General features: G+C 34.3%; 1 protein-coding gene across 4 annotated transcripts; it reads right to left on the bottom strand.

The window, feature by feature from the left end:
* Nucleotides 1-242: 242 nt before the first annotated feature.
* On the bottom strand, nt 243-23,372 carry LOC145730640 (signal-induced proliferation-associated 1-like protein 3). 4 transcript variants are annotated; one of them, XM_081981958.1, is made up of 24 exons: nt 22,995-23,372; nt 11,638-11,759; nt 9,785-10,011; nt 9,266-9,484; nt 8,951-9,211; nt 8,662-8,859; nt 8,500-8,607; nt 7,934-8,054; nt 6,771-6,999; nt 6,562-6,718; nt 6,332-6,486; nt 5,567-5,779; nt 5,376-5,511; nt 5,147-5,290; nt 4,845-5,088; nt 4,184-4,310; nt 3,759-4,127; nt 3,530-3,700; nt 3,244-3,468; nt 3,048-3,192; nt 2,727-2,991; nt 2,500-2,671; nt 1,482-1,678; nt 243-1,417 (listed from the first exon to the last, which is right to left on the bottom strand). In XM_081981958.1, exons 2-24 carry the CDS (start codon nt 11,748-11,750, stop codon nt 1,240-1,242), a joined length of 4,374 nt encoding a protein of 1,457 aa, XP_081838084.1. In that variant the 5' UTR covers nt 11,751-11,759; nt 22,995-23,372; the 3' UTR covers nt 243-1,239. The 4 variants fall into 4 exon arrangements, with proteins under 4 accessions (XP_081838084.1, XP_081838087.1, XP_081838086.1 ...); XM_081981961.1 differs by having other exon boundaries at nt 243-1,406; XM_081981960.1 differs by having other exon boundaries at nt 5,147-5,278; nt 22,995-23,371.
* Nucleotides 23,373-25,297: the final 1,925 nt, after the last annotated feature.

Here is a 25,297-nt window from a genome sequence, read left to right as displayed (position 1 = left end):
GCGGTGAGGAATTGTAAGTAGTTTGAAATTATTGGAATGCGCGGTTTTCTATAGATAAAAGGATTCTCTTAAAAGATTAAATGTGAAGGTTTCGATGAGTAATTGATATCCAGGAAAAATTATTAGATTTATCAAAAAGGCAACAATATGTAATACAGGATGTCCTACGTACAACAGTATGTTTACAAAAAACGTGTCAGTTGTGGGTTATTCTCTCTTAACACATAAATAAAACCCCAAAAAAATGTATATACAACAAATATATTTTATTAAAAAAAAAACTACATTATAATACTTCATAAAATAGATTCGCTTTTAAGATATCTAAACAGGTCACAGACAAATATAACATAAAAAAAAACGAATATAACAAAATGGTTTGCTATATTTTTAATAATCGAATTATAATGAATGATTAATAAAAGGTCCAAAATGACCTAATAGTGAGGTTATTTAAAGCCGAAGTGCGCGTTTACATAGAGTGATTTGATCAGTTCGAATAATAACAAAAATTATAAAATAACATCAAGCTATAATTGTTAAGCTAAAATATTGTCTTTCTGATTCTAAAGCACAAAATTTGTTGAATCATTCCCTTCCTTTAATAAAACCTTCTACAGCCGAGAAAAATGCGGCAATACTTTTACGCAGACAATTATGTCTTACTTTATTAACATATTTACAACCTAAATATTAATACTTAGTAACTAAATGAATTTTGGTTGTGAAGCTGAATGTGTTTGGCCATGTATTTCATCCTTCATATTTACTCTCAAAATCGCATATACCGAAAGCTATATGCATTTTTTTAAAAGGTTTTTGACATTGCACAGGGCTTGAAAATACTGGCACTTACATATCATAATAACAATATTTGGTAACGTGTTGTGTAATACTTACGAAAACAAAAATAAATACATAAATATACCAATTTTGTACTATATAAACGAACTTTTTCTGTTGGAGTAAGATGAGGTAAATAATAATCGTTATTATTTACACACATTTTTTAAAAATGCTGTATAAAAATGTTTCAAAAATTTAAAGCTACCTACAGCACTAAGTATAGTAATAACAATATAAAAATACTTTTAGAATTCCATTCGTTGGTGTTTTCAAACTGTCTCTAATTATTTTAAATTTACTATTACAGTATAGTCAGATGCTACTTAAAATTGAAATTTTTCAACTGGAAGACGATAGTTCCATTTCTTTCTCTAGATTTAGTTGGCACATTTCCTACTGTCTTTTTACATTTTTAAAAAACCACTCCGTAAACTTCCTCAACTGTTGCACGGCAGCCTGGGCTTGTTCTTTCACTTTACGGTTTTCATCCCTCAAACGGCGATTTTCCCTTTCCAACGTTTGGATTTTCCGGTTCAGCTCGACGACATGTTTTGTTTGATCTGGAATACTTCTGTAAGAATAAATTGAACTTGAAACGGCACAGTATTGACGTAAAAGTAATGTCATCCACTTACGAAAAAGAGTTGGACAATTGCTGATCCAATCTGTTCAATCCTACGATTTCGTCGTAACAATGTCGAGGATTTTGTTCTTTTTCCTCTTCCTGAGAGCCGGACTGCATCATTACTTGCATGTTATTGGCTAGGTCGACTAAACTTGGCCATTCAGAGTCATCGCTTAAAGGAAAATTTTCAAGAAGAGGCAATCCAACCTAGAAAATTAAGTTTAGACAGAATGTTACAGTTTACTTGAAATTAGTTTATTTTTTATGAATTCATATTTTCTTAATGAGTCTTTATGTATAACCTTTGGTTAAAAGTATCTATAGAATGGTTCAACCTTTACTAGAGATGGAAAATATTAAAAAATTTTATGAGAATGATAAAAAAGGCTAATAAATGCACATCAAAAGCAACAATTCAGGCAATGGAATTTGTACTATTTGGAAATTATAAAATGTGAATTAGATCTGTGTTTCTTGGAGGAACCACACTGTAAGTAATCTTTACAGCTCCATGGAAGCAAATTTGACAGTTCTCACGTTAAAGATTACTTTTATACTTTTCTTACGTCACGCTGTCATAACTGTCGAAACCCATTCACCAGTGCCTGACACTATAAAATTACAAATATTTGCTAGTTTGAGGAATTACACTGGAAGTTGTGTTTAAAGCGTGATACCTTGACATTCTACAGTTTTGTGACACTGTTTAATGAGTTTTGACAGCTGTTGGGTGACTATAAGCTTGTCATTAAACGTCTTAGCTAGTTCAGTTCGTCAAGACGATCTTCGTTTTTCCAACCACACGAATCAAAACCTTCATTGAGCTTTTCGACGTTACCAAAATGACTGAATCAATAGTTTTGAATTTGAATGTAATTTATAAGCTTTTCCACGTGGAAAAGTCATTTTTTCGGTTTGGCATGAGTTTATAAATCAAAATCACTCGTCCAAAATTCCATTGCCGATTCCATTTTTATTTTTCGAATCTACATAAAATATTTAGCAATATTATTTATACTAAAAATTACCTTGTTTTTACTTGGTGAAGGAAGAGTGTCATCTTTAGACACTCTGAATTCTGTAGGAAGTGGACTGGAAGCTGTACTAGCATTGGATATTACCGTGGCTGGTCTGGCAGTAGTCAAAATAACTTCTTGTTGATTTGGTTTATGGATGGATAGAGTATTATTAAGATTGTCCCTGTATAAATGAACAATTTTAGTTAAGTTAGTAGAAATTTAGAGCTCAAACTCACCTTGAATGAGTTTTGTTGTTTTCTATGTGGACTTTCAGTGATGTTTCGGACGGTTCAATGTTATCAGGATTGATGAGTCTCAAAAGTTCTTCTTGGAGGGTGCTGGACGGAAGATTAGCACTGTTTCGATTGGCAGATCGGGCAGTCACCCCGGGTCTCAATTTTGTTTCCCCGTTTAAGGATCTTGGGCTTTGGTTTCGTTGATGGTAGTTGGTGTTTGTGGGTTTTACTGATTGACGAGCTCGAGGAGAATGATTGCCACTACCTAAAAACACATTTTTAGCGAGTCAGTCAGTCAATTTTTGTTTGGGAAAAAATTACTGGTTGAAAGTTCATCTTCACTTCCAATCATATTGATTCTCTCACTAGTTGAACTGTCATTAGACACATTATCATTCAAGTTATGCCTGGAATAGCTCCCTACCAGTGATGTTTGGTAATCAGCCACTTTGGGTGGTCTTGTAACCTGCAAACCAGTCAACTCAACAAACATTTACTAAATAGTGACGGAAATTACCTGTAAGTAGTCATTTTCATGCTGGCGTACTCGTTCGTTGTATTGTTTTACTATATTATTTTTTTCAGACTTGTGATGATCACTGGACAGATCTAGGTCACTAGTGTTGCTGTGTAACGCAGCGCTCAACGGCTGTTGATAGTTGATGTGTTGAATTGGTAAACTGTTGCTGAACTGTACTTTGTTGTGTTGCACTGTGTAGTGGTTGTGTGATGCTTGATGACTCTGAAAGTAGGTTAGAAATTGATTTTAAATCCTCAACATGTATGAGTAAACACTGTTTTACCTGGTGTTCGTTTACTCGTTTCGGAGAACAAGGAAAAGTATTGTTGGTGTGAAGTGGCGTGCTTCTGGAGCTGCTCGATTTAGTTGGAATTGGTGGTGGTACAAAATCGTTAGGCATTTCGTACCATTTATCGTCGTTTGGATGTCCACTTGAAGAACCGGTAAGTGTGCCCTGTATCACAATTTATTATCGTTTAATTCAAATTGTACTGCACTTGATTATGACATACCTCTACACCCATGTTATGGTACCGGTTTTCCTGGCCGTGAAACGACTTGCTACTACTTCCGGTACCATAACCGGAACTATTGCTACTCCTAGGAGGTGAGAAACTTCGTTCGTAAACTCGACGATGGTGTCCCGAAACCGCTTGCTGCATTTGGGGCGCCCGCCTTGATTTTGCTGGATTCTCCTCGGTACCATTGTTCACGCTATCGTAATCCCCTTCGCAATGAGCCTCATTATATTTACAGTTTTGCAAGGTGCAGCCCTTTCTCGGCGTCCCGTCTCCTAATGGAGGTATCACAGTCAAAGTTACAGTCAGAGAGGTTTTAAGGAGATCCACCATTTGGTCGTAAGTCAGAGTAGCGACAGCCACCTACAAATCACATTTCAGTTAATAAATTTTGAAAAATATAAAATTGTAAAACTAACCTTACAGATTTCTACCAGTCTAGAGTTTTGGGTTAGTCCAGCCTGCCACGCCTGGCCTTGGTTTTCAACTAAGGTTACGATACCATCGGGTTGTACATGGAAACCCAATTGGCCCATTATATTACGACTGAAAATATTTATTAAATTCATTGTATAAATTAAGTAACTATGGGTGGGTTCTTGGGTTGTGTTCTATAAATAAAAGACAGATCAAATGCTTGATCGTATATCTCTTCATCGGGAAAAATTTTCAAGCAACAAAACACAGTCCGGGACGTCGATCGAAACGTCCACAGTAACCACACACCCGGGTGTTCTCAGTCACCTTGCAAGCTGTAGTACCACAGAGGTCTCAAGACAGGCTGGGGGAAAATATTCCGAGTTACACCCCAACGGTTCCACCGTAACATATCCATCCGAGTACCGGAAATGGACTGCCGGTTTCGCCACGAAAATGTAACTGTATTTTATTTAAGGACCACAACCCAAGAACGCACCCATAGTAGTAATCAAAGGGTCTAAGAACAACGCAACTTTCAACACGTAGCAACCGTATGAATTAAGTAATTTATTAAAGAACCAAAACAAGTAGTCAGGGAAAATCAGAAGTAATTTCTATATTAACTTTAATTTTCCAAGTCAAGAATAAAAGTGTAATTACCTAATAGAAAGTTCTTTGGCTTTAATACCGTTGGTAACGGCTTCTAATCGTTTCATAATTTCGAGGAGCTCATCAGTATCGCCGTGCGTGTCCCTCATATGAATCGTCATGCATTCGCCTTGATGATGGTATATTCGTAAGCTACTGCTTTGCGGAGACCATCCTAAGATACTTTTGCAAGGCGTGACAAACGCAATTTGCCGGGATTGCTCTTCTATAAGAACGAACGTATCCGACGATATTCCTGAAAAACATAAAAGTACAATTAGTACAGAGATATAAGGGAATTTGAGTCGTCAAACCTAAGAAGCACTCGACCTGCTGACCTTGTCCGCTGTCATCTAACATCACTTGCCATAAAATGGCACCTCTTTGGCATAAGTCTGGTATGAAATGAGGACGAGCCTTTTCCTTCTTTTTGCTACTAAATATGGCTGAAACGTAACCTAATTCGTATTTTGCTAAACTGTAACCACTACTAAACCAAAACCAACAAACTCCTGGAGTTTGAGGAGAGAGAGTACAACTTACAAAATTTCTGGCCCGTATCCACAGGCGTATTGGTTGAATGATGCGCCACTAAATCCTTTAGATACTCCTGTCTCGTTCTTGTGGCCATAGTGACAAATTTTTCAGAACGGTGAGCTGCATTTTCAGCATTAACAACCTACATAATTTAACACTTTATGTTTTGCCGGATTTTTCTGAAAAAGCGGAATTACCTTTGACAGTAAAAACTCGGCGAAAGCTTTTCCCTTAGGGAAAACAGCTCCTTCTTTAATGGGCGGTCCGAAAACCTCCACTTCTTTGGATCTGGACACTGCTACCCGATAATGGGTATTTTCGGTGCAAGGATTGATTGCATGGACCACTATGAAGACGTGTTGGAATTGGGATCTTATACCTCTAGGTGTGAAAGGTAAAGCCCCAGGTTCCTAATATGCCAAAAGATTTTGATTGTTTTGAATAACTTGACTTAAACCTCTTCATTCAAAGTGCCATTGCATTTGAAATTTTAGAGATATTCACTTTTTTATTTAAAAATGTTAGTACCTACGCCCTTTTGTAGATATTTTCCAAAACTAAAATTATTTTCTAACAATTCTTTGGGCTTCTTTTTATAACAATTTCTCTACAAGAAACCGTTCAGTCAAAAAAAAACTGAAAGTCACTCTTATTTGGACACACTGTATATGCAAGTCAGATTTCAATAGGCTTTTAAAGTTTGCTTTGTTTACAAACTGCAAATTCACTACTTGACCCATTTATGCGAGTGGTCCAAACCGGTTCTAGCACGGTTCATGAACCAAAACAAAGCTAATATTTACTTTCGAGTCTGTTTTTGGACTTGGTACTCCTCTAAAAAGACATTTTCTGACTGCAAATTACTTGTTTTAACAAACCAATCAAGAATAACTGTGTAGTAATAATTAACTTTTTAAATTATACTGTTATTGATTTAAAACCTTGAATAAAAACCTAATTACCTGAAAAACAATAGTGACAATATCATTTCCGATGTGCCTTTTCCTTAAAAGCTGTTGTCTGTTGTTTGGTGTGAAAGGAAGCATCGTTGAAACATGAAACATTATCTCGCAATCTTGGTATTGGGCGTAAACCGAATTAAACCCAGTCGAATCGCCTAGAAATGATGATTTGAACTTTATAGCATTTTCCATTGTGGTTTTAGTGTAAAAATCGATTTTTGAGGATTTACCTTTCGTGTCCAATCCGGCTTTGTACTTGTCGAAACCTTGCAGCTTCACTTTCTTGCCAATTGTTTCGAGAAATTCGGTGAAAGCCGGACCAGCGTCCTGATTGTTGTACATTTCTTCTTCGGTTTGTTGTCCTGATTTGCAGTACATTATACCAACCTGAAATACCATTACAATCATTCCCTAATAAAGCTTAGCGACTAAAAAATACCTTGTAGTGATTTGTTAAGCCTTGTTCATCGAGTTTAAGTAGTTGATCGACAGTATTTTGACTTTGGGTTCCGAGCCTCAAACACGTAAGCTGAATTTCAGGCGCGACATATTCTAGAACTTCTTTGGTATTTAGAGTTTTGGGGTTGTTGGATGCTTTGACGTTGGGGATAGCGTCTTCGAGCACTGCTCCCCTCAAAGTTTGTAACTCAGAGGTACGTATAACTAACCTGTAAGTTCCCACATAATTATACCAAAACCACTAAATAATCAAGATTTGTTAGAGATATATTTATATCTGTTTGTTTTCAAAATAAACGTATGAAATACTGCTAAGCGTAGACGTGTCTGGCAGATTTACAAGGGAAATAATATCGGCGGTTCTATTTCCTGCCATTGTTTAGCCCTGCCGGCTACACCAGCAGCCAAAACAACCGCAGTAAATTCAGTGAAGGAGCTAAATATGTGATGAATATCTGAATGACTAAATGACCTGTGGGAAGAGAATAGCGTTGGTGATTATTCAGCCAAATTTATACGTTGGCTTCGTCAATCAACACCCAGTTGTATTAGAGAATGGGATTACCCAACTATATTTTTATGAATGTTGGCTATTTTGGATACACATTCTGGTTTTTTGTAAATTTTCCGTCAGAGTTTGTCATAAATTACGGTTTTGAAAAAGGAACTTGGTAAACCTATATTTCAATTAATATTTTTCCCTTATTTTTGAAATGCATTACTGCTTATAATACAAATTTTAGACATTACCAAAACACCAATTCTGAGTCACAAATTCCAAGGTAATGTATGAAATGACGCATATAAATTAAATGAAACTATTGGTTTTCCCAATTTCCTGCATCAACTAATTAAATTCAGATCTCCTGTTAAAACTAGTCAAAATGATCCACCGAACAGAAACTTGAATAAAGCAAACATTAAACATCCGCGAAAGATTAATAATATAACAGTTAAACAGTCGTTACTAAACACGCCTCTTTCAATGTAAACAAAATGTTTCAATATCAGGAAAAAAGTAAACACATATCTGCAACTAGGACGCTCATGAATGAAATTTAAATTTAACTTTGATATTTGTTTAACCACGCAAAACGTGTTTGAAAATGTTTGCAAGACGCGTAGATACATGTATAAGCTCACCTATACTGATACTGCGTCAAAGTGGTCGTCAATTGATTCTCAGGATGTATCACTTTTTCACGCTTTATCGAAATCGCCACAGGGCCCAGTTGCTCGTCCATTCCGAACCAGTTTTGATGTTCTGCAAAGGAAACCACTAGGTTACAAAAACCGCGATAAACAGGAAGTTTGCCATTTTTTCAACCGCCTTATTAATATTTTACCTGAAACGTTCGATGTCAAGGAACTTTCTCTCAAACTGGTTGAAAAATACTCATACAAGTTATTTACAGCGTGATATTCTAGGAATAAGTGTCATTCCAAGTTCAATTAGGCATTTCATCTTAAGTGCGGTTCAAAAGGTGTCATCGAAACAGGCGAAGACGTGTAAACAAGAGACTTTCATTTCACTAAAATAGCTAACGAGTTCTTGCTCGGTATCAATGTCAATGTCAGGCAAACTTGTTACAGCATCTCCTCGGACCTGTTTCGTGTTATTGGGGACAGTCGTAAAGGTAAATCAGTTAAGCCGGAATTGTTTTGAATGAAATTTACCGATTACTTAATCATTTTGGTGGTTCTCTTACCTTGACCAGCGAAATATTTCCGGTAGTACAACGCCCCTTGATCGACATTTTCGATAGGTCTGGGAAACTTTTGGTAAGGACACGTTGAATGCGTCCAATGGGTTTGACCTGACATATCAATCATTTAGTCACACTTTAAAACTTCTAAAAACTAATCATTACCAGGAGGAAATTCCAAAATTGCAACTCCACAAGCGAGTTGAGGTTTATGTAACGGTTTTCCATGGTTTTTGCCCCCATTCTGCAATCGGGACAAACTGACCATCCGTTCTTCCTCACCTCCAATTTCGTTGCGGAAACAAATACAACTTTGAACCAGTTCATTGGACAAACCATCTCCGTCGTCCTCTTCACCCTCCCCTGTTATAACCGCAATATGTAAATTAGGACTTGGTTTCATCGACACTGATTTAATATGCGCAATTTTTCGCTAACAATGAAATGCACTTACCATCCGGTGTTGACGACCTGTTTGACATAGAAGCGGCCGAAGCTCCTGTTGTAGTGTTTCTCCTTTTCGCCAAATGATTTCTCCTAAGTCTGAGAGCATAATTTAAGGTTGTCGTAAGGGACTGGCAGTCGTAGTGAGCGAAAGCTCTTCTTCTAGAAATTTCTTCAGCTTCTTGTGAGAACACCACACTATTTGAGGAGTTGCTCATAAGACTGATGTCCATACCGTGTCGTTGTGATTTCACCATGCTGCCACTAACACCTATGTTAAAATTCTCTTTGTAGATGAAATTCAACTTAAGTGGATTAAGCTAACCATTCGTAGTTACATTCCCATTATTACTCCAGAACCTTCCTAGCTTAGACCTTAACTTTGGACTGTGAGGATAATTTCTTCCATGACTGTTACCGTCTTGTTGGCTATCAGACTCGACTCTCCCTCGTAGATACTCTGAAGGTCCTGGACTTCTTTGATCTGTCCCACCTAATACCGCAGGTCTGTAATCTTGAAGCATTTCAAAGAACTCATTTTTATCTGAAATGAATTCATCGTGGTTTATTTGCATGATTAGCATACAAAATATAAATAATAAACAACCGCACAACAAAAGTGATTTTTCCAGTTAAATTAACGCAGTGACCTTACTGGTTTTTCGCACTTTACTGAATTTTGCAAAGCTGAAATCAACGAGCGAAGCGTCTATAATAGCCTGCAGTGGGTTTAAATTGATGACTAAGATTTAACGATAAATTACGTTATTTTTCAGGTCTGTTATGTGTTGTTATCAAGGTCGGTGTTATAGTGAATAGTGTTAATAGCATAAACAAAACTCACGTTGACCACCCCCAGGTCGTTCGATGAAATCGATGGAACCGTGACTACCGTATTCTCTTCTCAATGTTGGACTGCTAGCTTTAAATGGTTTCCCGTTTTGATCTAGCAATTCCAAACTAGAATTACTTCTACACAGAGCTTCGGCCGTCAGTTGATTGGTTCTTGAAGATGGAAATCTGTCGTTGAATGATGATCTGGATGTGGACAGACCCGCGTTTGCCCAAGCCCTAATAAATAAAATCTAATATTCAACTTGTTATTTTAGAGTGAATCAAAAGTTGACAACACTTTTGATTGAAATCACTTTTGGATGACTAATTTGTGTAATTCGATAAATCTGTCTGACAAAATAAAACGTTTTCCACGATGTGATAATTATTATAAAATAAAAACTATTTTTAGTTTTGCCTAACAGATGAGAACGTATCATATCCGCTATACGTGTACGGTACCAAAATAATGTTTGGCATAGGAATTTTACTTTTTCGGAAAAAGTTATTTTTGAGTTTACTTGGTGTATTAAAAAAAATTAGTTTACTTTTAAATAAAAAAGTAATTAATTGTGTCTCAAACTACTTTCTGTACAGAGTGTCAAATAGAACAGTTTTGAAAACTTGGCATCAGAGAAAAGTCAGCATCCCCAATAAAACATAACGTGTGGCTATGGCACTTCTCCGGACAATAATAAGGATTTCAAAATGTTTGACACCTGTCAAAATTAAAAATGTGATAGTGGTGATAAGTTTCAGAAAATTAATATAGGAACATGAAAGCCATTTTATTCTAACTCAATCCGTTTAGGAGCTATATGGGTAAAAATTTCATTTTTTAAACGTCATCATATTAAAAACAATTGACCTTAAGCCTGGTTTATAAAACAAAATTTAACTTTAGCATTAACTTTAGTATTAGCATTAAGAATAGAGGTAGTGGTTTTAAATTGTGATGTTCATAAACAAAATTTAACTTTAACTGTAAATTTAGCTGTAACTGCTGACCTTGGTTTTACATAAAATTCTAAATTTTCTTACAGCTAATACTAAAGTTAAATCTCCAATGTTTAAACTTCCTCTTAAGATTGAATTTTTGCTTTATTTATGAAATTTCTAAACAGAAATTCAAAGAAAATCCTTTTGCTATTGATTTAGTGCAGTAATGTGGCATTAGGCAGCAAAACTTGAAAAAAATAACATTAAAGTTAGGTTACCTTTCAGAAAACTGTATGGTTAAATTAAGGGTTTTATAAACACCCTTTTTTTTTAGGGTTAATACTAAATTTATTACTAATGCTAAAGTTACAGCTAAAGTTAAAATTTCTTTTATAAACTAGGCTTTAGATGTAGGTTATGATACATGAAACCTACAACATCGACAAAAGTATTCAAAAATTTAATAATAACCAGGGAGTTCTATTGGACTGGTCTTGCTGGTTTTACTATGTTGTTAAATGTTCAAAAGTCTTTTTACGTAAAGTTTACTTATATCGAAAAAAAAGTAGCTTTTTTGGAGGACACCCTGTATAGTCAAGAATATATCCAGTTGACATGCCAAATTCAATATACCGGTATATACTTGTTTTTAAATAGCACAGAAATTACAATCAAAACAATCGTTTCCCTAGAAACTAGAAACGCAGGTTCGAAATAGGAAATAGGGTTAGGAATTTAAACCGGTTGATCTGTTGATCTTGATGTATGACATGACAGTATTGACACAAGTAAGATCGGACTGGCCCTCTTGCGGTGATTTTTTTTTCAATGAACGTTCATATGCCCAGGCTACTCCATTCCATATCAGTTTAGTGTCTATTTTTAGGTTGTCTATGTGTAAATTACAAAATAATAATTGTTTACCTATGCACACGTGTGTTGTAATAATCAACAGCTTGAGCAGTCCTTTCTCTAGTCCTGTTGGTCGATAAAGGCGCCCTCGGCGGCGCTGGTCCGCTTTCTTGCAAGCCGATCATCCCATCACGCTATAAAAAAATACAAACAATAAATTAACACCAGTTTGACAGCTAACTTTTGAAAAGGTCATGTTACATGTTAAGCTAGATTCATAGTTCTAATTCCGCAAGAAGTAAGCGGCATGCAGCAAGCAGTAGTAGTAAGAAGTAGCCTTCCGCAAATGTTTCAATTCATATCCTAGTTCGACGCTTCGACGTTAGTAAACTGATAGACTACAGATTATTTGACAGTTTATTTTTTTGTTTACAATAATATATATTTGGTTAGAATTTTTTATTTCTATTCTATTCATTGAATGTTTGGTGATTTTTATGGAAAATGGATTTTGTCGATAACTATTCTATCATAGTAGCTGCAAGTAAGTCAAGTGAAAACCAGAAAAGATCGGATACTTGACAAATGACAATTCGAAAACCTCGTCGAAAACCCACGAATGGATGAAACAGGCAGCCGACGATGCAGGAAGCAGTAAGAACTAAGAAGCCAGGTAAGAAATGAAAATGATTAATTTCTTGCTGCTTACTGCTCGCGGTTCATGCGGCTTGCGCTTATTTGTCAAATGTCAAACAGTCATGAATGAAAGTGCTACAAGCTACAAGTATAGCCGCATTAGTTTTCAAGCTCCATGGAGCGAGCAGAGCGTTTTTGACGTCACGATGACGTAATTTGGCAAAAATATAATTTGGCCAATTGTCAAATTACGTCATTCTGACGTCAAAAAAGCTCTGCTCGCTCCATGAAAACGAATGCGGCCTATATTGTTTATTTTTAATTCGGCTTACTGCTTACTTCTTACTTCTTGCGGATTTCAAACCATGAAATCAGCTTTACTATTGAATCTTACACTATATCGTTGGCATTTAGGTAAAACTATGCACCATACTATGTATAACACAATAATTTATTTACTTTATTATTAAAATATTGTGCATTATTAATTGCCAAATCAAAGCTACTGATTAGATTCTTTAAACAATCATAAGTGGTAAAATAAACAAAGTGTATTTGGTTTTTGTCATTTATTTACTTAGAAAACTCACTCAATTAAGTATGCGGATTTCCGTTTGCACAATTATTATTAAGCCACTAATAATTAACAATAAATCATAGTCAAGTTATAGATATGACGTTATCTGTACTCCAAAATATGAGCTGTAATACAAATAGTAACCAGAATGATGTTGTCAAGCTTTTTTAATAAAGGTTTGTCCATGCAACGCGTGTTAATCAATCGTCCTTAAGCTGTAAGAAGCTCTTAAGATCTAAAATCTTAGCATTGTTAATGCCAACCAACACACGGGCATTATTACATGCATGCATTCCGTACAACGTAGGAGGAGATATGGTCGGTTGTATAGACGTCGACGTATCCGGTGGCTGGTCTTCCGGTTTATTTTCGCTCTGTTACAACAAACACAAAGCCATTTTTATCTATAATGCATTTCGATGTTCGATACGTATGACACATTAAGGACATTGACCAAGCCAGACCTCCTTATTGGGAGCCATAGCAAGTTTCCGTTATGACATGTAACCGATTTTTAAGTTATGTGCTTCGGAAGTCTCAATCAAATGCAATGCTGACGAAGCTAAATTTGTTAGGAGGATTCAATTTACATAAGTACTCTTTTGATGGCTGTTAGAATAAGGGGACGTCAAGGCCGCTACTTCTTCAGACATTTCGATTAATGTAAAACCGAAAAAAAAATCATTAGCAATTTTGCCTTCAATGCGGTTAGTCGACAATGAACTTTTCAATGGTTAGAGATCAAACAATCATTACCATAAAAATGATCTATAACTAATTAAACTTCAAGATAAGAGTCACTGAATTATTCCATTTACTTGCCTGCATCAATATTAATATAAGCTGATGAATTCAATCCGGTATTACTGATGCATACCTCATTAGAAGTTAACGCTTACCGAGACGACAATGTTGGTAACCTTGGCCATTGTGTTGTTTATACAAGAGGGGAAATCCTAATTGATCAATTCAATTCACCATCACACCTTTTTTTTTGGCATTGATCGTGAATTGAACGCTTTTTCTATTCAGGTAAATCTAAATTAAGTTTTAATATCAAAATTAAGTTACAAATATCGTTATGACCCAGTTGTCCTTAAGATTGGACATGCTTTAAATGGGACACAATCAGAAGCTTTAAGAATGTCACATATACGTCGTTATATTTGTAGAACTTGACCTAGCAGCTTAGGATTAACGTTTTACTAGGAAAATTAGAAAACTTGCAAAGACATTAATGCTGACATGTTGGACTATTAAAGGTTTTTTTGCAAGAATTGTAGGTCAAATTTCTGTCTTATCATACCTAGAAGCTTTTACGGACATTCTTGATTACACTAAAATATGGAACAGGTTGCCTGAGTGGTAAACACTAGCAAATGGAATTACCATATTATATGAGTGAAACGTAAAAAAAAGAAAGTTTACAGTTCAACCTTATATCTTAATTGCATTTTACTTGGTTTATACTTAAAATTAAGGAGAGGTTTCTAAATGTCATTTGTATAGCAAAGTGTAATTTGGGGCACCCTATTCCCTTTGTGTTGTAATAAGGTTACACGTGGTCAGAACGTGAATGCCAAGCTGTAGGTGAACCAAAAGCAAGCGCAAATCGGTAATCCAACCATGGGGCAGTCATAGTTTATTTGTGCCATGGTATTACGAGGTTTCTTTGTCGTGGGGTCAACGCGCCTACAAAGACCATCATCAATTCCGGCTAGTGTCTACGGAAAGGAAAAATCTCAAGATGCTGGTTTACGTGGGCAAGACAATTTGCTCGATGGTACTCATCATCGACCGTATTTAATAACACATTTCAATAACGAGGTTGGATAGCAAAGTTGAGGTCAGTTTTTTTAAAAATTGTGCATGACCGACTAGCTAGTATATTTACATAAATGTGTCATGCATGTTGAGAGTCGTAAAAATGCAATTATTATTTAGTTTGTACTCCCCTTTTAATAATTATTAAGATCATTAAGAACCACACATGGCTTTGTAACTTAATATTTGGCTGCGCAGTTGAGTAAACGTTGATCAGTTTGTTTTTGTTTAAATTACTGAGTGTAATCTGTTTTTAATTTTAGAATAGCCAATTTTTAAATCAAAACTTCCGGCATAATAAGTTAGATATCTACAGCCAATTTGTATAGCTACAGGGAAACAAAAAATTCGCTCTTGTACAATTACACACATACGTGGACCATCTGCCATAAGATATCAACTCCTGTTGCGGATCAGGTTTACCACCATCTGCCTCATTTCACATTATTATTTGCTTAGCGAAAACAGTATTGGTTGTTTAACTGTAATTTAACATGGAAACACCATATCACATTACTCCATTCTGCCGACTAATTACGATTCACCAAAGCTTTCAGTTCTAGAACATCTAGTTAATAATTATTCTTCATCACTCGAGGTCAAGATTGTACACGCTTTTTACCATTAACTGTTATCCAGTTACAATTTTTTAACTTGCAAGTCGTTTAATTAATTATTGTTTTAACATTAATATCAATCAATATGTCGCTTGCCCTTTAGATTGTGATTCCTCGTGGTTACTACTACATAATATCGAGTTCAGAGAAATATATTACGATTACAATTAAGAACGTATCATTAATTAAATAAGTCATATTTCCTGCAAAATTATCACCAGTTATTATTTACTTTGCCTTTTAACAGCTTTTCACATCTGCCATAGCAAAGAGTTTGTTGCAGATGTATACAGTTTTGTTTATACAGAGTTTACCAACAATTTTTCCCAACTTTTAATCTAGGGTTTTACCTAACATTATACCTCATTAATTCAAAGTTGCAAAATAGTAAACAGCTGTTAAAATACAGGTCGTAACCCTGATAATTACTTGAGCTCTTCAAGAAAAATTTCCTTTTAAACATCCTGAGAACGGCGCTCGGTTATCTGGTTTGGTAGTTTAAAAAACAATATGTCAGCCAGACATAAATATACGAAATATAGGTAGGAGATATAAAGAGACCGTTTACCTGAAAGCCTGAACGGAACGAATTCTTGAGTGAATAAGAGTCCCAAGAATGAAGAAAGGTTGGATGGAATGTGAGTACGCGACGCTGTCCGCAAAGAAATTATTGTTCGTTGTGCTTTAAAGGTTGAGTCATCTGCTCTTCCGATGTTATTGCTGCTGTCGTCGAAAACTGGTTTTGGGTCAGTAATCTTTCGGTTCTGAACCAAACAAAAAACTGCATTAGAATGAGTCCTCAATATTCATGCAACCATGACATTTATATCGATTGCTAAATACTACAGTTTGTGACATTTTGACTTGTTGGTAATACCGTCTTATGAGCGATTGGTTCAATAATTGTTAACAGTAGCATTTTTTTTATTAAATGTCTTAGTCATCTACATACATCAATCAGCACTAAGACATTGTTTATTTGGTTTATAAGTGGCCTAATTGGTATAGGACTGAACTTAATGGAAGCTCAATGATGGATTTATTGCAGTTTAATCACTTGTACTTGTGACTTTTAGCAAAAGTTAAACAAATGTGTGAAAGTCCAAAAAAGGAAAAGTAGTCGGATATAATCGAACCAACTAAAAGTGAACCGTTTTACGCTATTTTTGGTGAAATAAAATCAAATTTTGTCAATATGTACTCACTTAGTTTCAAATAAAACTGCATGAAAGTTAAAACAACTCATTTGTATTATACTGATGATGCAAACCTTTTTTGTTTTCAAAATTTTTGATTAAATAAAATCGATTTTTGTCAATACTCACTAAGTTTTACCTTCCTATAAAACTGCATAAAACCAATAGAATAACACCAGAAAACCATTTTCAACTTATTTGTATTATTCTTTATGCATCCAAACCAGTGCCGGATTTAGAGGGGTGCTGGTGGTACTAAAAGCACCCGGAGGTATTTTGGCTTGCAACACCTTAAAAAGATTCTTAAGGGCAAAAACACCTTAATACAATCTTGTAGAGGATGAAATTTCCTAATTTCCACTTTTTTGTAGCTTCTTAAATAACGGATCTGCGCTCAATTAAAATGGAGTTAGCTTAAAAATGTGTGACCGTTGTAAATGTCAAAATATTATTTGAAAAGGTTTTTCAGTTTAATCTGATATTTTAAAAGTCATGTGACTGTTTACAGTGAAAATGGTCACGTGACATATTTTCAATCATCAAAGTTATTTTTAAAGGTCTAGTGACTCTTTTTTAACGTCAAAACGGTATCCTAAAGTTCACTTGACTGTTTTAAATGGCAAAATCGTATTTAAAACATCACGTGACCGTTTTTCAGTTCAAAAATCACGTGATTCTTAGTATAAAATTTAGCGTCACTCCTGGCAGTGAATGAATTAAATCCGCCACTGATCCAAATTAGGGACGTTTGGGGCGGTGTTTGAAAAATCGATACTTTTTAGAGAGTAATCGATTTCTGTAAACGATTTTCTGTGCAAAAATCGATAATTTTACAAATATCAAACATATCAATTGCGCTTTTCCTTGTTCTCAAGTTGAAACGACAACACTAACATTTGTTCTCAAGAGGTCAATTACTGAAAATTCAAAAAGTCACTGTTAATAGAGTTGGACAAACTTCCACAATTATAGCCTCTTCCAGTAAGTATAAAATATTATTCTGAATAACATATTTCAGGTAGGATTGGCTGGTATCAAAACAAACTAGATGGGTGTTTCTCTCTTGATAAAATAACGTGCAAAAGCAAACACGTTGATAAGATAAAACCGTTTTTAATATTGATTTCCGTTTTATCAAGGTCTATGGGTGGGTAAGCCGATGGCACTAAAGGTTTCATTTGAATTGAAATTTAATTACAAAGACTGTTTAGCAGTCCGTATACACTGACATACCAATTAAAAACCGTTGAAACGGTAGTAAGCCGACAATTCATATTGGTATGGCGCCCACACTGGCTGACACTGATTTTGCACTTTTGAATATATCGCCTGCTCCAGATTCTTACAAAACACCGTTACAAGAAACATTTTTAACAGTATCGCCAATTAGGTTGAAGAAATGTGTGGGATCAGCAGAAAACCATTCTCAACAACAAATGTCACCGAGAGCTTGACTATTTACTTAAATGCATCTGGGAAACTTTCACTTGATTTATACACGTAATTTGAATAGTAACGAAAGCAAAACAGTAAACAAAAGAACACAATTGAAATTTCTTTTCATTAACCGGCATTTACCAACGTTTATGCGGGTTAAAAGCCATTTTATTGCGTGCTACCTATAATCATAAACCGAGTTTCTTTTCTACTTATAAATTTCGATATTTAGTGCAAATAAAAATGTATAATCAAGCATGGAAATTGATTTAATAACCATTAAAAGGTAAAAGTCTGATTAGTTGAAAGTTGTTTTAGGTTCATCAATATTACTGTCATTAAGAAGGATTAGTCGCAGAGTGTTTATCTTCTTATAGTTACTAATATGATATATAAATTTTGGATACATACGTATACGTATTTTTCGAGGAATTTTTCATATTTCACTCATAACACTCAACACTCATGCTTCAATAATATATTGTAAATATACTCCTACTATAGACATTTATAACCAATTAATTCGAACAATCAGCTTGAAAGAATCCGGAACTTAAATTAGCCTTCCCGGTTTCCAGAAAGTCGTTAAAAAGTTAATTCGAACGACTGTTCCAGACTTCCTTTGCTGGATACCCAAAACAATGTAATAAACGGTTTAATAGCACCAATTTGAGAATGGTAGTATCTTACGTTGTTAGGAAACAATCATTCACAATTTGTGTCAGGATGCACTTGATTTAGATTGGTTCAACGAAACGAGACAATTTCATTGTTAGGTAGTGTCGGATGTTCGTTGATCCGTGGTGATATTGTATCGTCTTCAACAATAAGGTTTTTTCCTGTTTTAAGAAGGTTTTAATTAAGTTAAATCAACTTTTTAATTAACTAATGTCATACACAACATCGTGTTATAAAAATATTCGCTTGTAAAATCCGCAAACACACGACATCTAATTAAAAATGGCACATATTTAAGTGGATTGTGTAGGCATACACGTTTGTCTCTCCTTGACACTCCTAGATAAAGCTTATTAACCTTTTAGCTAATGCGTTTTAATTTTCGATTCATGCATTCAGTGTTTTTAATCTTCAATAAGTGCTTATCAGATATGAATGGCTATATTTGAACTTCATATCTATTGTTTTTTTTATGCTGAATGAACAAATTACAGCAATGTCATAACCTGCATTGGATATTCCACGGTTTACAGTTTCTTGTGTAACTTTAGCTTTCCTTTGGACCCTTAAACTTTGTGCAATTTCGTTTAATTGTTACAGGTTTTTTCGGTCACATGACCTGAATTAACGCGTGAAATTCCAAGAAAGATATTGCAACTTGGCAAGTATTTGTGATTTATGTCACCGGAATTGTTATGAAAGTTTTCCTGAAAATTGTTCAGTAGATGTAAAGCAACACCATAATGCCTTTTTGCATATGAAATACCTTGAAATGCATTTAATGTATCTCACAATACTTCAATGCTCAAAATGCCTGTCATAATACCTTAAAACTATCTAAAATGCCTCAAATTGTCTTGGAATACCTCAAAATGCTTTTAAATTACTTAAACTGCCTCAGAATGCCTTCAAATGTTTACACATTTCTGGCATTCTTGTATTGAGATAAGGATAAACCCTGAAATACACTCTAGAAGCTAATTTATTATGGTCACGTGACAGACTTTAGGTTAGATTAATGTAAAGTCATTTGTCAAAATGTTATAACGATTAATGATTCAATAAAAATGACTTTCTCAGGTCGCGTGACTGTTTTTCCACATTTTAAAGACCCAAAAGCTTAAAATTGATTTTTTTTTAATATCACGTGACTGCTTTCTGATCAATTTTCAATCAATTTTGTTATATTGATACACTATATTATCTACTGCAATGAGTGCAATGTATTTCTTAAAAAATCACTTTACACCAATTTGGCTTAAATAATTCTTAGAAAGTATCATTCAAGTAGTGTTTCATTCAAATGGAATTTTTGTGGGGTTATAAAAGCTATAAAATCTGAATACCGCTTGGTTACCGATGAACTGTCATAAACCCCAAAAACCGTGGTAAAAAGCTTTCCATTCTCAAACCTAATGAATAATCGAGTGACCTGAAAACGTCACGATTGCTTTACAGATTACTACCAAACCAAATGTATAGTCATTGCATTTAGTGAGTTTGAAACTAGATCGTTTGCTAGTGAATTTCAATAAAATCACTTACATCAAGAATATTAGGCGTAAATGTCGTTAATTTTGCACAAGCTACCAAATGTACTTCAGTACCACTTAGGCATATTACACTCAATTAAACTTCATGAAAGTCTATGCCCGGCTCAATTTAGTTATTACAGCCAATTATGATCCATACAGTAGAACCCACAGAATTTTTATAAATTTAGCTCTTCTACATTAAATCAAGTTAGGTAAACTAGAAATTACAGATGGCTTGAAACACGAACTATGGAAATTGAAACCCACCAGAGCAAATCATTTCAGATCGTTAACCTTCGATTATAACTGAATTCTATTAATTTAGTGATTTTAACGACAAAGATCATCATTTGCAATTCAATAAAGATGTAAAAAATTGAAGAAAGTTAGTACATTGTCTGGTCTATTCCCATAACTATTGTTGTTACCTAATACTGTTAGTATTGTTCAAACAATTTTATTAGCGACTTCAACAACAATTTTATTGTACGCAGTAAATTACCCTCGACATTAGCATTGTACGTCCTCGGTTTTATCGTCTAACAATACATGTAATATGCACTTCTGAAGAATACAAAGGCATCACAACCATGAAATTTTAATCATTACGAACTTATTTAAGTGAATCAACAGTTTTTAGAAATATGTTTAGTTACGCCAGTTTATGTGGCTACATTAGTGACAGACACTAAAAGTATATTTCAAACAATTGAAATTATTTTAAAATTTGTGTAAGCACCTAGAATAATTTTCGTCATTAAATTTTTTCCCACTGTTAATTGCTATGTTACGTAACTTTTTCCAGCATTTAAAACTAAACTTATTTTTCTTTCATATTGTAATAATTCATTGTACTAAAACATATCTCGCGGTTTCTTAACTTTCGGTTTGGTCACCATCGTTACACTCAATTAACGGTCATAACTTTACTTATGCAACTAGCATTAATGTTCACTGATATTGGTAACATCATCAATCAAAAAATTTGCTTTTTTGGTATTTCTAGATAACTTTGGATAGCCAAAATGAGTGTTAAAATCATTTTACTCTGTCAAATTTGTTAAAATAAAGGCTACTGTCTTTGAATTGTCAGAAAGCTTTCCAGATAACTTTGGATAGTCAAAATGAGTGCTGGAAGCATTTGACTGTCTCACAATTGTTCAAGTGAATCTATTGGAAGCTTCTTACTGTCTTCAAATTGTCAGAAAACTTTCACGGTAACTTTGGATAGTCAAAATAAGGGCTGGAAGCATTTTAGTGTTTGCAGTCAGAGAGCAAACCACTTTAGAAAATATTTTACTGTCCCAAAGTTGATAAAGTAAAACTATTGGAAGCTTCTTACTGTCTTTAAGTTGTCAGAAAGTTTTCCAGATAACTTTGTATAGTCAAAATGTGTGCTGGAAGCATTTTAATGTGGTCAGAGAGCAAACAACTTTAGAAAGTATTTTACTGTCCCAAAGTTGATAAAGTAAAACCATTGGAAGCTTCTTACTATTTCCAGAGGGTAAACAACTTCAGAAAGCATTTTACTGTCCCAAAGTATTAATTTATTATTGATTACAATAATTTAATCGTGGTTTATTTATTTAAGTTTTAATAATTTGTTGATTATGAAACCCAATTCAAAATGCAATAAATCAACATTACCGATAATCTATCAGCCTACTGCTTTACACAGGATTTTTAAGGAAAAAATTCTTGTGCGATAAACCAGGCAAGAGACCATATAAATCTTTTGTGGCACCAAGTTATTGAGCTTTTACTAACTTGTCACTGTCCAAAGCCACAATAACCTAAAGTATTACTCATATCTTAATGGTTGTATTGATATGGAAATCGGGGTTATTATGCTTTAGAAATTAATCATTGTGAATTTGGTTTAAATATGAGATAGAGATAGATGTAAAGGAGGTCGGTGTGGCAGTTATATAATTTAGAAGCTTTAGGTTTGTAAAAAGAGATATTTTCCTTAGGGCCTGATGGACTTAGGGGGTGATGTAAACTTGAATTCTTAACTGTTTCCCTTAATTTTTCAGTTTGTTTAGGTGATGGTAATGTGGAAGGATAGGGATTCCACCCCTTACAACGTACGTTGATCTTGCCAATTATTCCAAACTCTAACAACCATAATATTAGGACATAATGTCTTCAGGCATAATGTGATCTATCTTTTCTGCAGATTGTTTTGGCTGTTTCCTGAGATTTTTAGATTCAGCAACAAATTTTCTTGTACAACCTTCCAGGAAGGAAGAAGACTGACGTATCTACTTTAAGAGACAATGATGAATTCACTGAGACAGAGCATTTCTGCTACTTTGTGTCATTCGATTCTTTTCAGAGGTTAACTTTGGATATCCAAGGCTTTCTCCTTTCTTAATTCAACATAACATGATAACGTTTCTTCGGATATTCCCGAGGATATTCCTCACTGTAGAATCAAGAATATTGATGAGTTCATATACCACTTTACATATTTATTTCCTCTGACTATAATCTTGAATGACTAATGCAGGGAATTTTCGTAGGTTTCAAAACTACCCAAATTGCATTGGTTCTCAGACTTTCTGCCTCTAAAAGGTATAGAATAATCTGTAGTAGTCTCGTCATTTATATGTACCTATATAATTGACGTAGGAGTAAAAACAAGGTCGAAGCCTTATTATATCTATCCAACTTAAAATAGATGTATTTACTAGTATATTCGTAATAGCTGTCGACAGGTAGCGTTTTAATTACTGTTCCCATTAAACTTTCATCTTCAACCAACTAATTTAAACGCCGATGAGAGGCAATTAAATGTTTATTGCTTTCCTACAAGTAAACAAAAATATCTCATAAACAAATATAGAGCCGGGAGATTACACAATCGAACGGTTTTGCTCTATGGGCAATTTCGTGTACCAACAAGGAAAATGGTGGTACTACTTACGCCTTCGTTCTGAGATGACTTTTTTTGTCGAGGCACACAGAACAGCGTCACTTTCAAGCCGTTATATCCGGTTTTTTTTGTGGTACAGTAGTAGTCACATCAATTCAAGTCACAATTCGATCCGAAATTTAAGGCACTTCTATTGCGTTCATAAGATCATTATTTTATCACGGGTTAAATCGCGGGAAAAACAACGCTAAGTTCAACTGTCAGATGGCGGATTACGAGGCGGCGACGTCACGGATTCGATTGTACGATCCAAAAGTGTGTAGAATTTATTTAAAAAATAAAACTTGGTATAAAATAAAGCAAAACAAAAATAACCGAGACTGGCCGGAAGCTGTGTACCGTAGCGATTTCGTTTCACTATTTAATGTTTCCAAGCCACGCAGCTTGAACCAAGCGCATATTGTGGACAACCCTGCAGAATTGTACTAAATTTTATTGATCATGGTACTGTTTCAAGCAAGTTTGCTTGCTGTAAAGCTGCTAATTCAGTAAACTTTTGATTTTTATAATTGAATAAAATTTGTATGTACTTAGTACATTCTTTAAACAAATTTGTACACATGTGCACTCAAGTTCCTGCATCACATGCCAGAGGCATGTTCTACGTAGATGCATTTTGGATGTGCTTTACACATGCCTAGAATATACTAATAATTATTTTAGCTCTGCTAAATAGTATTTGAGATTTTTTCCAGTATTCATCAAATATGCAAAGAATACAATTTTTTTCCAATAAAGAAATAAAACGCTATACTGCACCTCTTTTAATTAACCATACTATAATAATTATTAAAACTATCAGAACCATCATCATGCATTAAAAACTGTATTCTTTACATGGTTTCTTATTGCGCATATTTTTTATGTTAATAAATAACCGTTACACATTATTCTTTCTGCACTAACGCAAACTTGATGTTTCAAAAATGATCTTTTATATGAATCATATTTTTTTATGAATTCAAGGCAAAAAATGAGTACCAAAATTATTCTCAAATAGGAACAATCATTTTAAAGGTTCGGCTTGGTTCGAATGTTTGCACGTTATTCGGTTTTAAAACATCCGTCGAAACTCGAAAGCCTGATGGGGAACCGTATTGTGTTAAAACGGTTATCTTTATAGGAGGGGACGTGTTTTACTCAGGTTGTTTATAGTGGTGTAATTGTACTGGTTACTGTACAAATTGTCGAGAAGTTTTATGCAAATACTACCTTATTTCACTGATATGAGACAGTTGTACTATAGAGTTGAGATACAATTTCAAGGAGTGTCATTAGAGTCATTAGAGTTTAAACTAAGTCATCCTGTAGCTGTTAAAATAACTAACTCAAAAAGGAAATACAGTATGTACATTATACATTCTTATGACCTATAAAGTAAATATACAGTTTATTCTATCAATACAATATTGAAATTAAACTGTTAGGACTTTAAATCAGATTTTACTAACATGTTTCATTCATTTTTTAAATTAAATTCAATTTTAATACTGTCTAAATTTATTTTAGCAAATTTTTACAGTCTAAACTATTGTTTATGGCCACGTGACTGTTTTGACAGATGTCTCTTACAGTGTTGCTAGCAAAAATATTAAATCATTAAACTACACTACTGCATATATCTCTTAAACATACACAATTTGTTAACATAAAATAAGCGACTCGACAACTTATTATTTATATTTTTAAGGTTAACTTGACTTATTGACAGTTTTTCTTGTCATCTTATAAATATAGGAATGATGGATTTGTTATTGTACTTCAACAACAGTCTAAATTTAATTTGCTGAAAATTTATCAACGATTTAACTCACCGCCTTCTTTACAAGAAGCCTAGAATGGTCTTTAATGGCGGCGTTATCGGATTTTTTTTGTTCACAAACCTATGGAGATGCAGTAGAAAATATGTTTTTTTTAATTTTTTCGTGTAGTTGATTAGAAGTTGTGAGTGAAAAATCAAAGAACGCTTTATTCCTGATCCAGATATGTATAGATATGGCTTTTTATATCCAATAAAGTCCAGCCAAAGCAAGTTTGGTTAGAACCCTTTGTCTTGGAAAGTACAACAAACTAATGTAAAAACTGCTCAATCAAAGAAAATTTGGAAATCCTTGAATCTAGGTAAGCAAAACTGGTAAATGGGTTTATATTATTACCAAGACCTTTCTTTTAAAATGTAAATGTGCCAATGAAACTTCTAAAAGCTGTCCTGTTTCTTCAGAGTAAACCTTTGTTGCTCTCAAAATGCAGGCGGCCTCAAATTTAACTCACTTATGTAGTAGAGGCAATAAGTT

Source organism: Ips typographus, linkage group LG6, assembly GCF_016097725.1.
Source record: "Ips typographus isolate SLU linkage group LG6, UJ_Ityp_2.0, whole genome shotgun sequence".
NCBI classification, from domain to species: Eukaryota; Metazoa; Arthropoda; class Insecta; order Coleoptera; family Curculionidae; genus Ips; species Ips typographus.
This window is presented reverse-complemented; position numbering and strand designations above follow the sequence as displayed.

Excerpts from the sequence above, each read along its gene's own strand:
- LOC145730640 (XM_081981958.1), bottom strand. The coding sequence starts at position 11,750 with ATGATCGGCTTGCAAGAAAGCGGACCAGCGCCGCCGAGGGCGCCTTTA. Across the intron at positions 6,719-6,770 it reads GCTTAACAAATCACTACAAG|GTTGGTATAATGTACTGCAA; the intron begins GTATTTTTTAGT and ends ATGGTATTTCAG. Across the intron at positions 4,128-4,183 it reads GACTGGTAGAAATCTGTAAG|GTGGCTGTCGCTACTCTGAC; the intron begins GTTAGTTTTACA and ends TGTGATTTGTAG.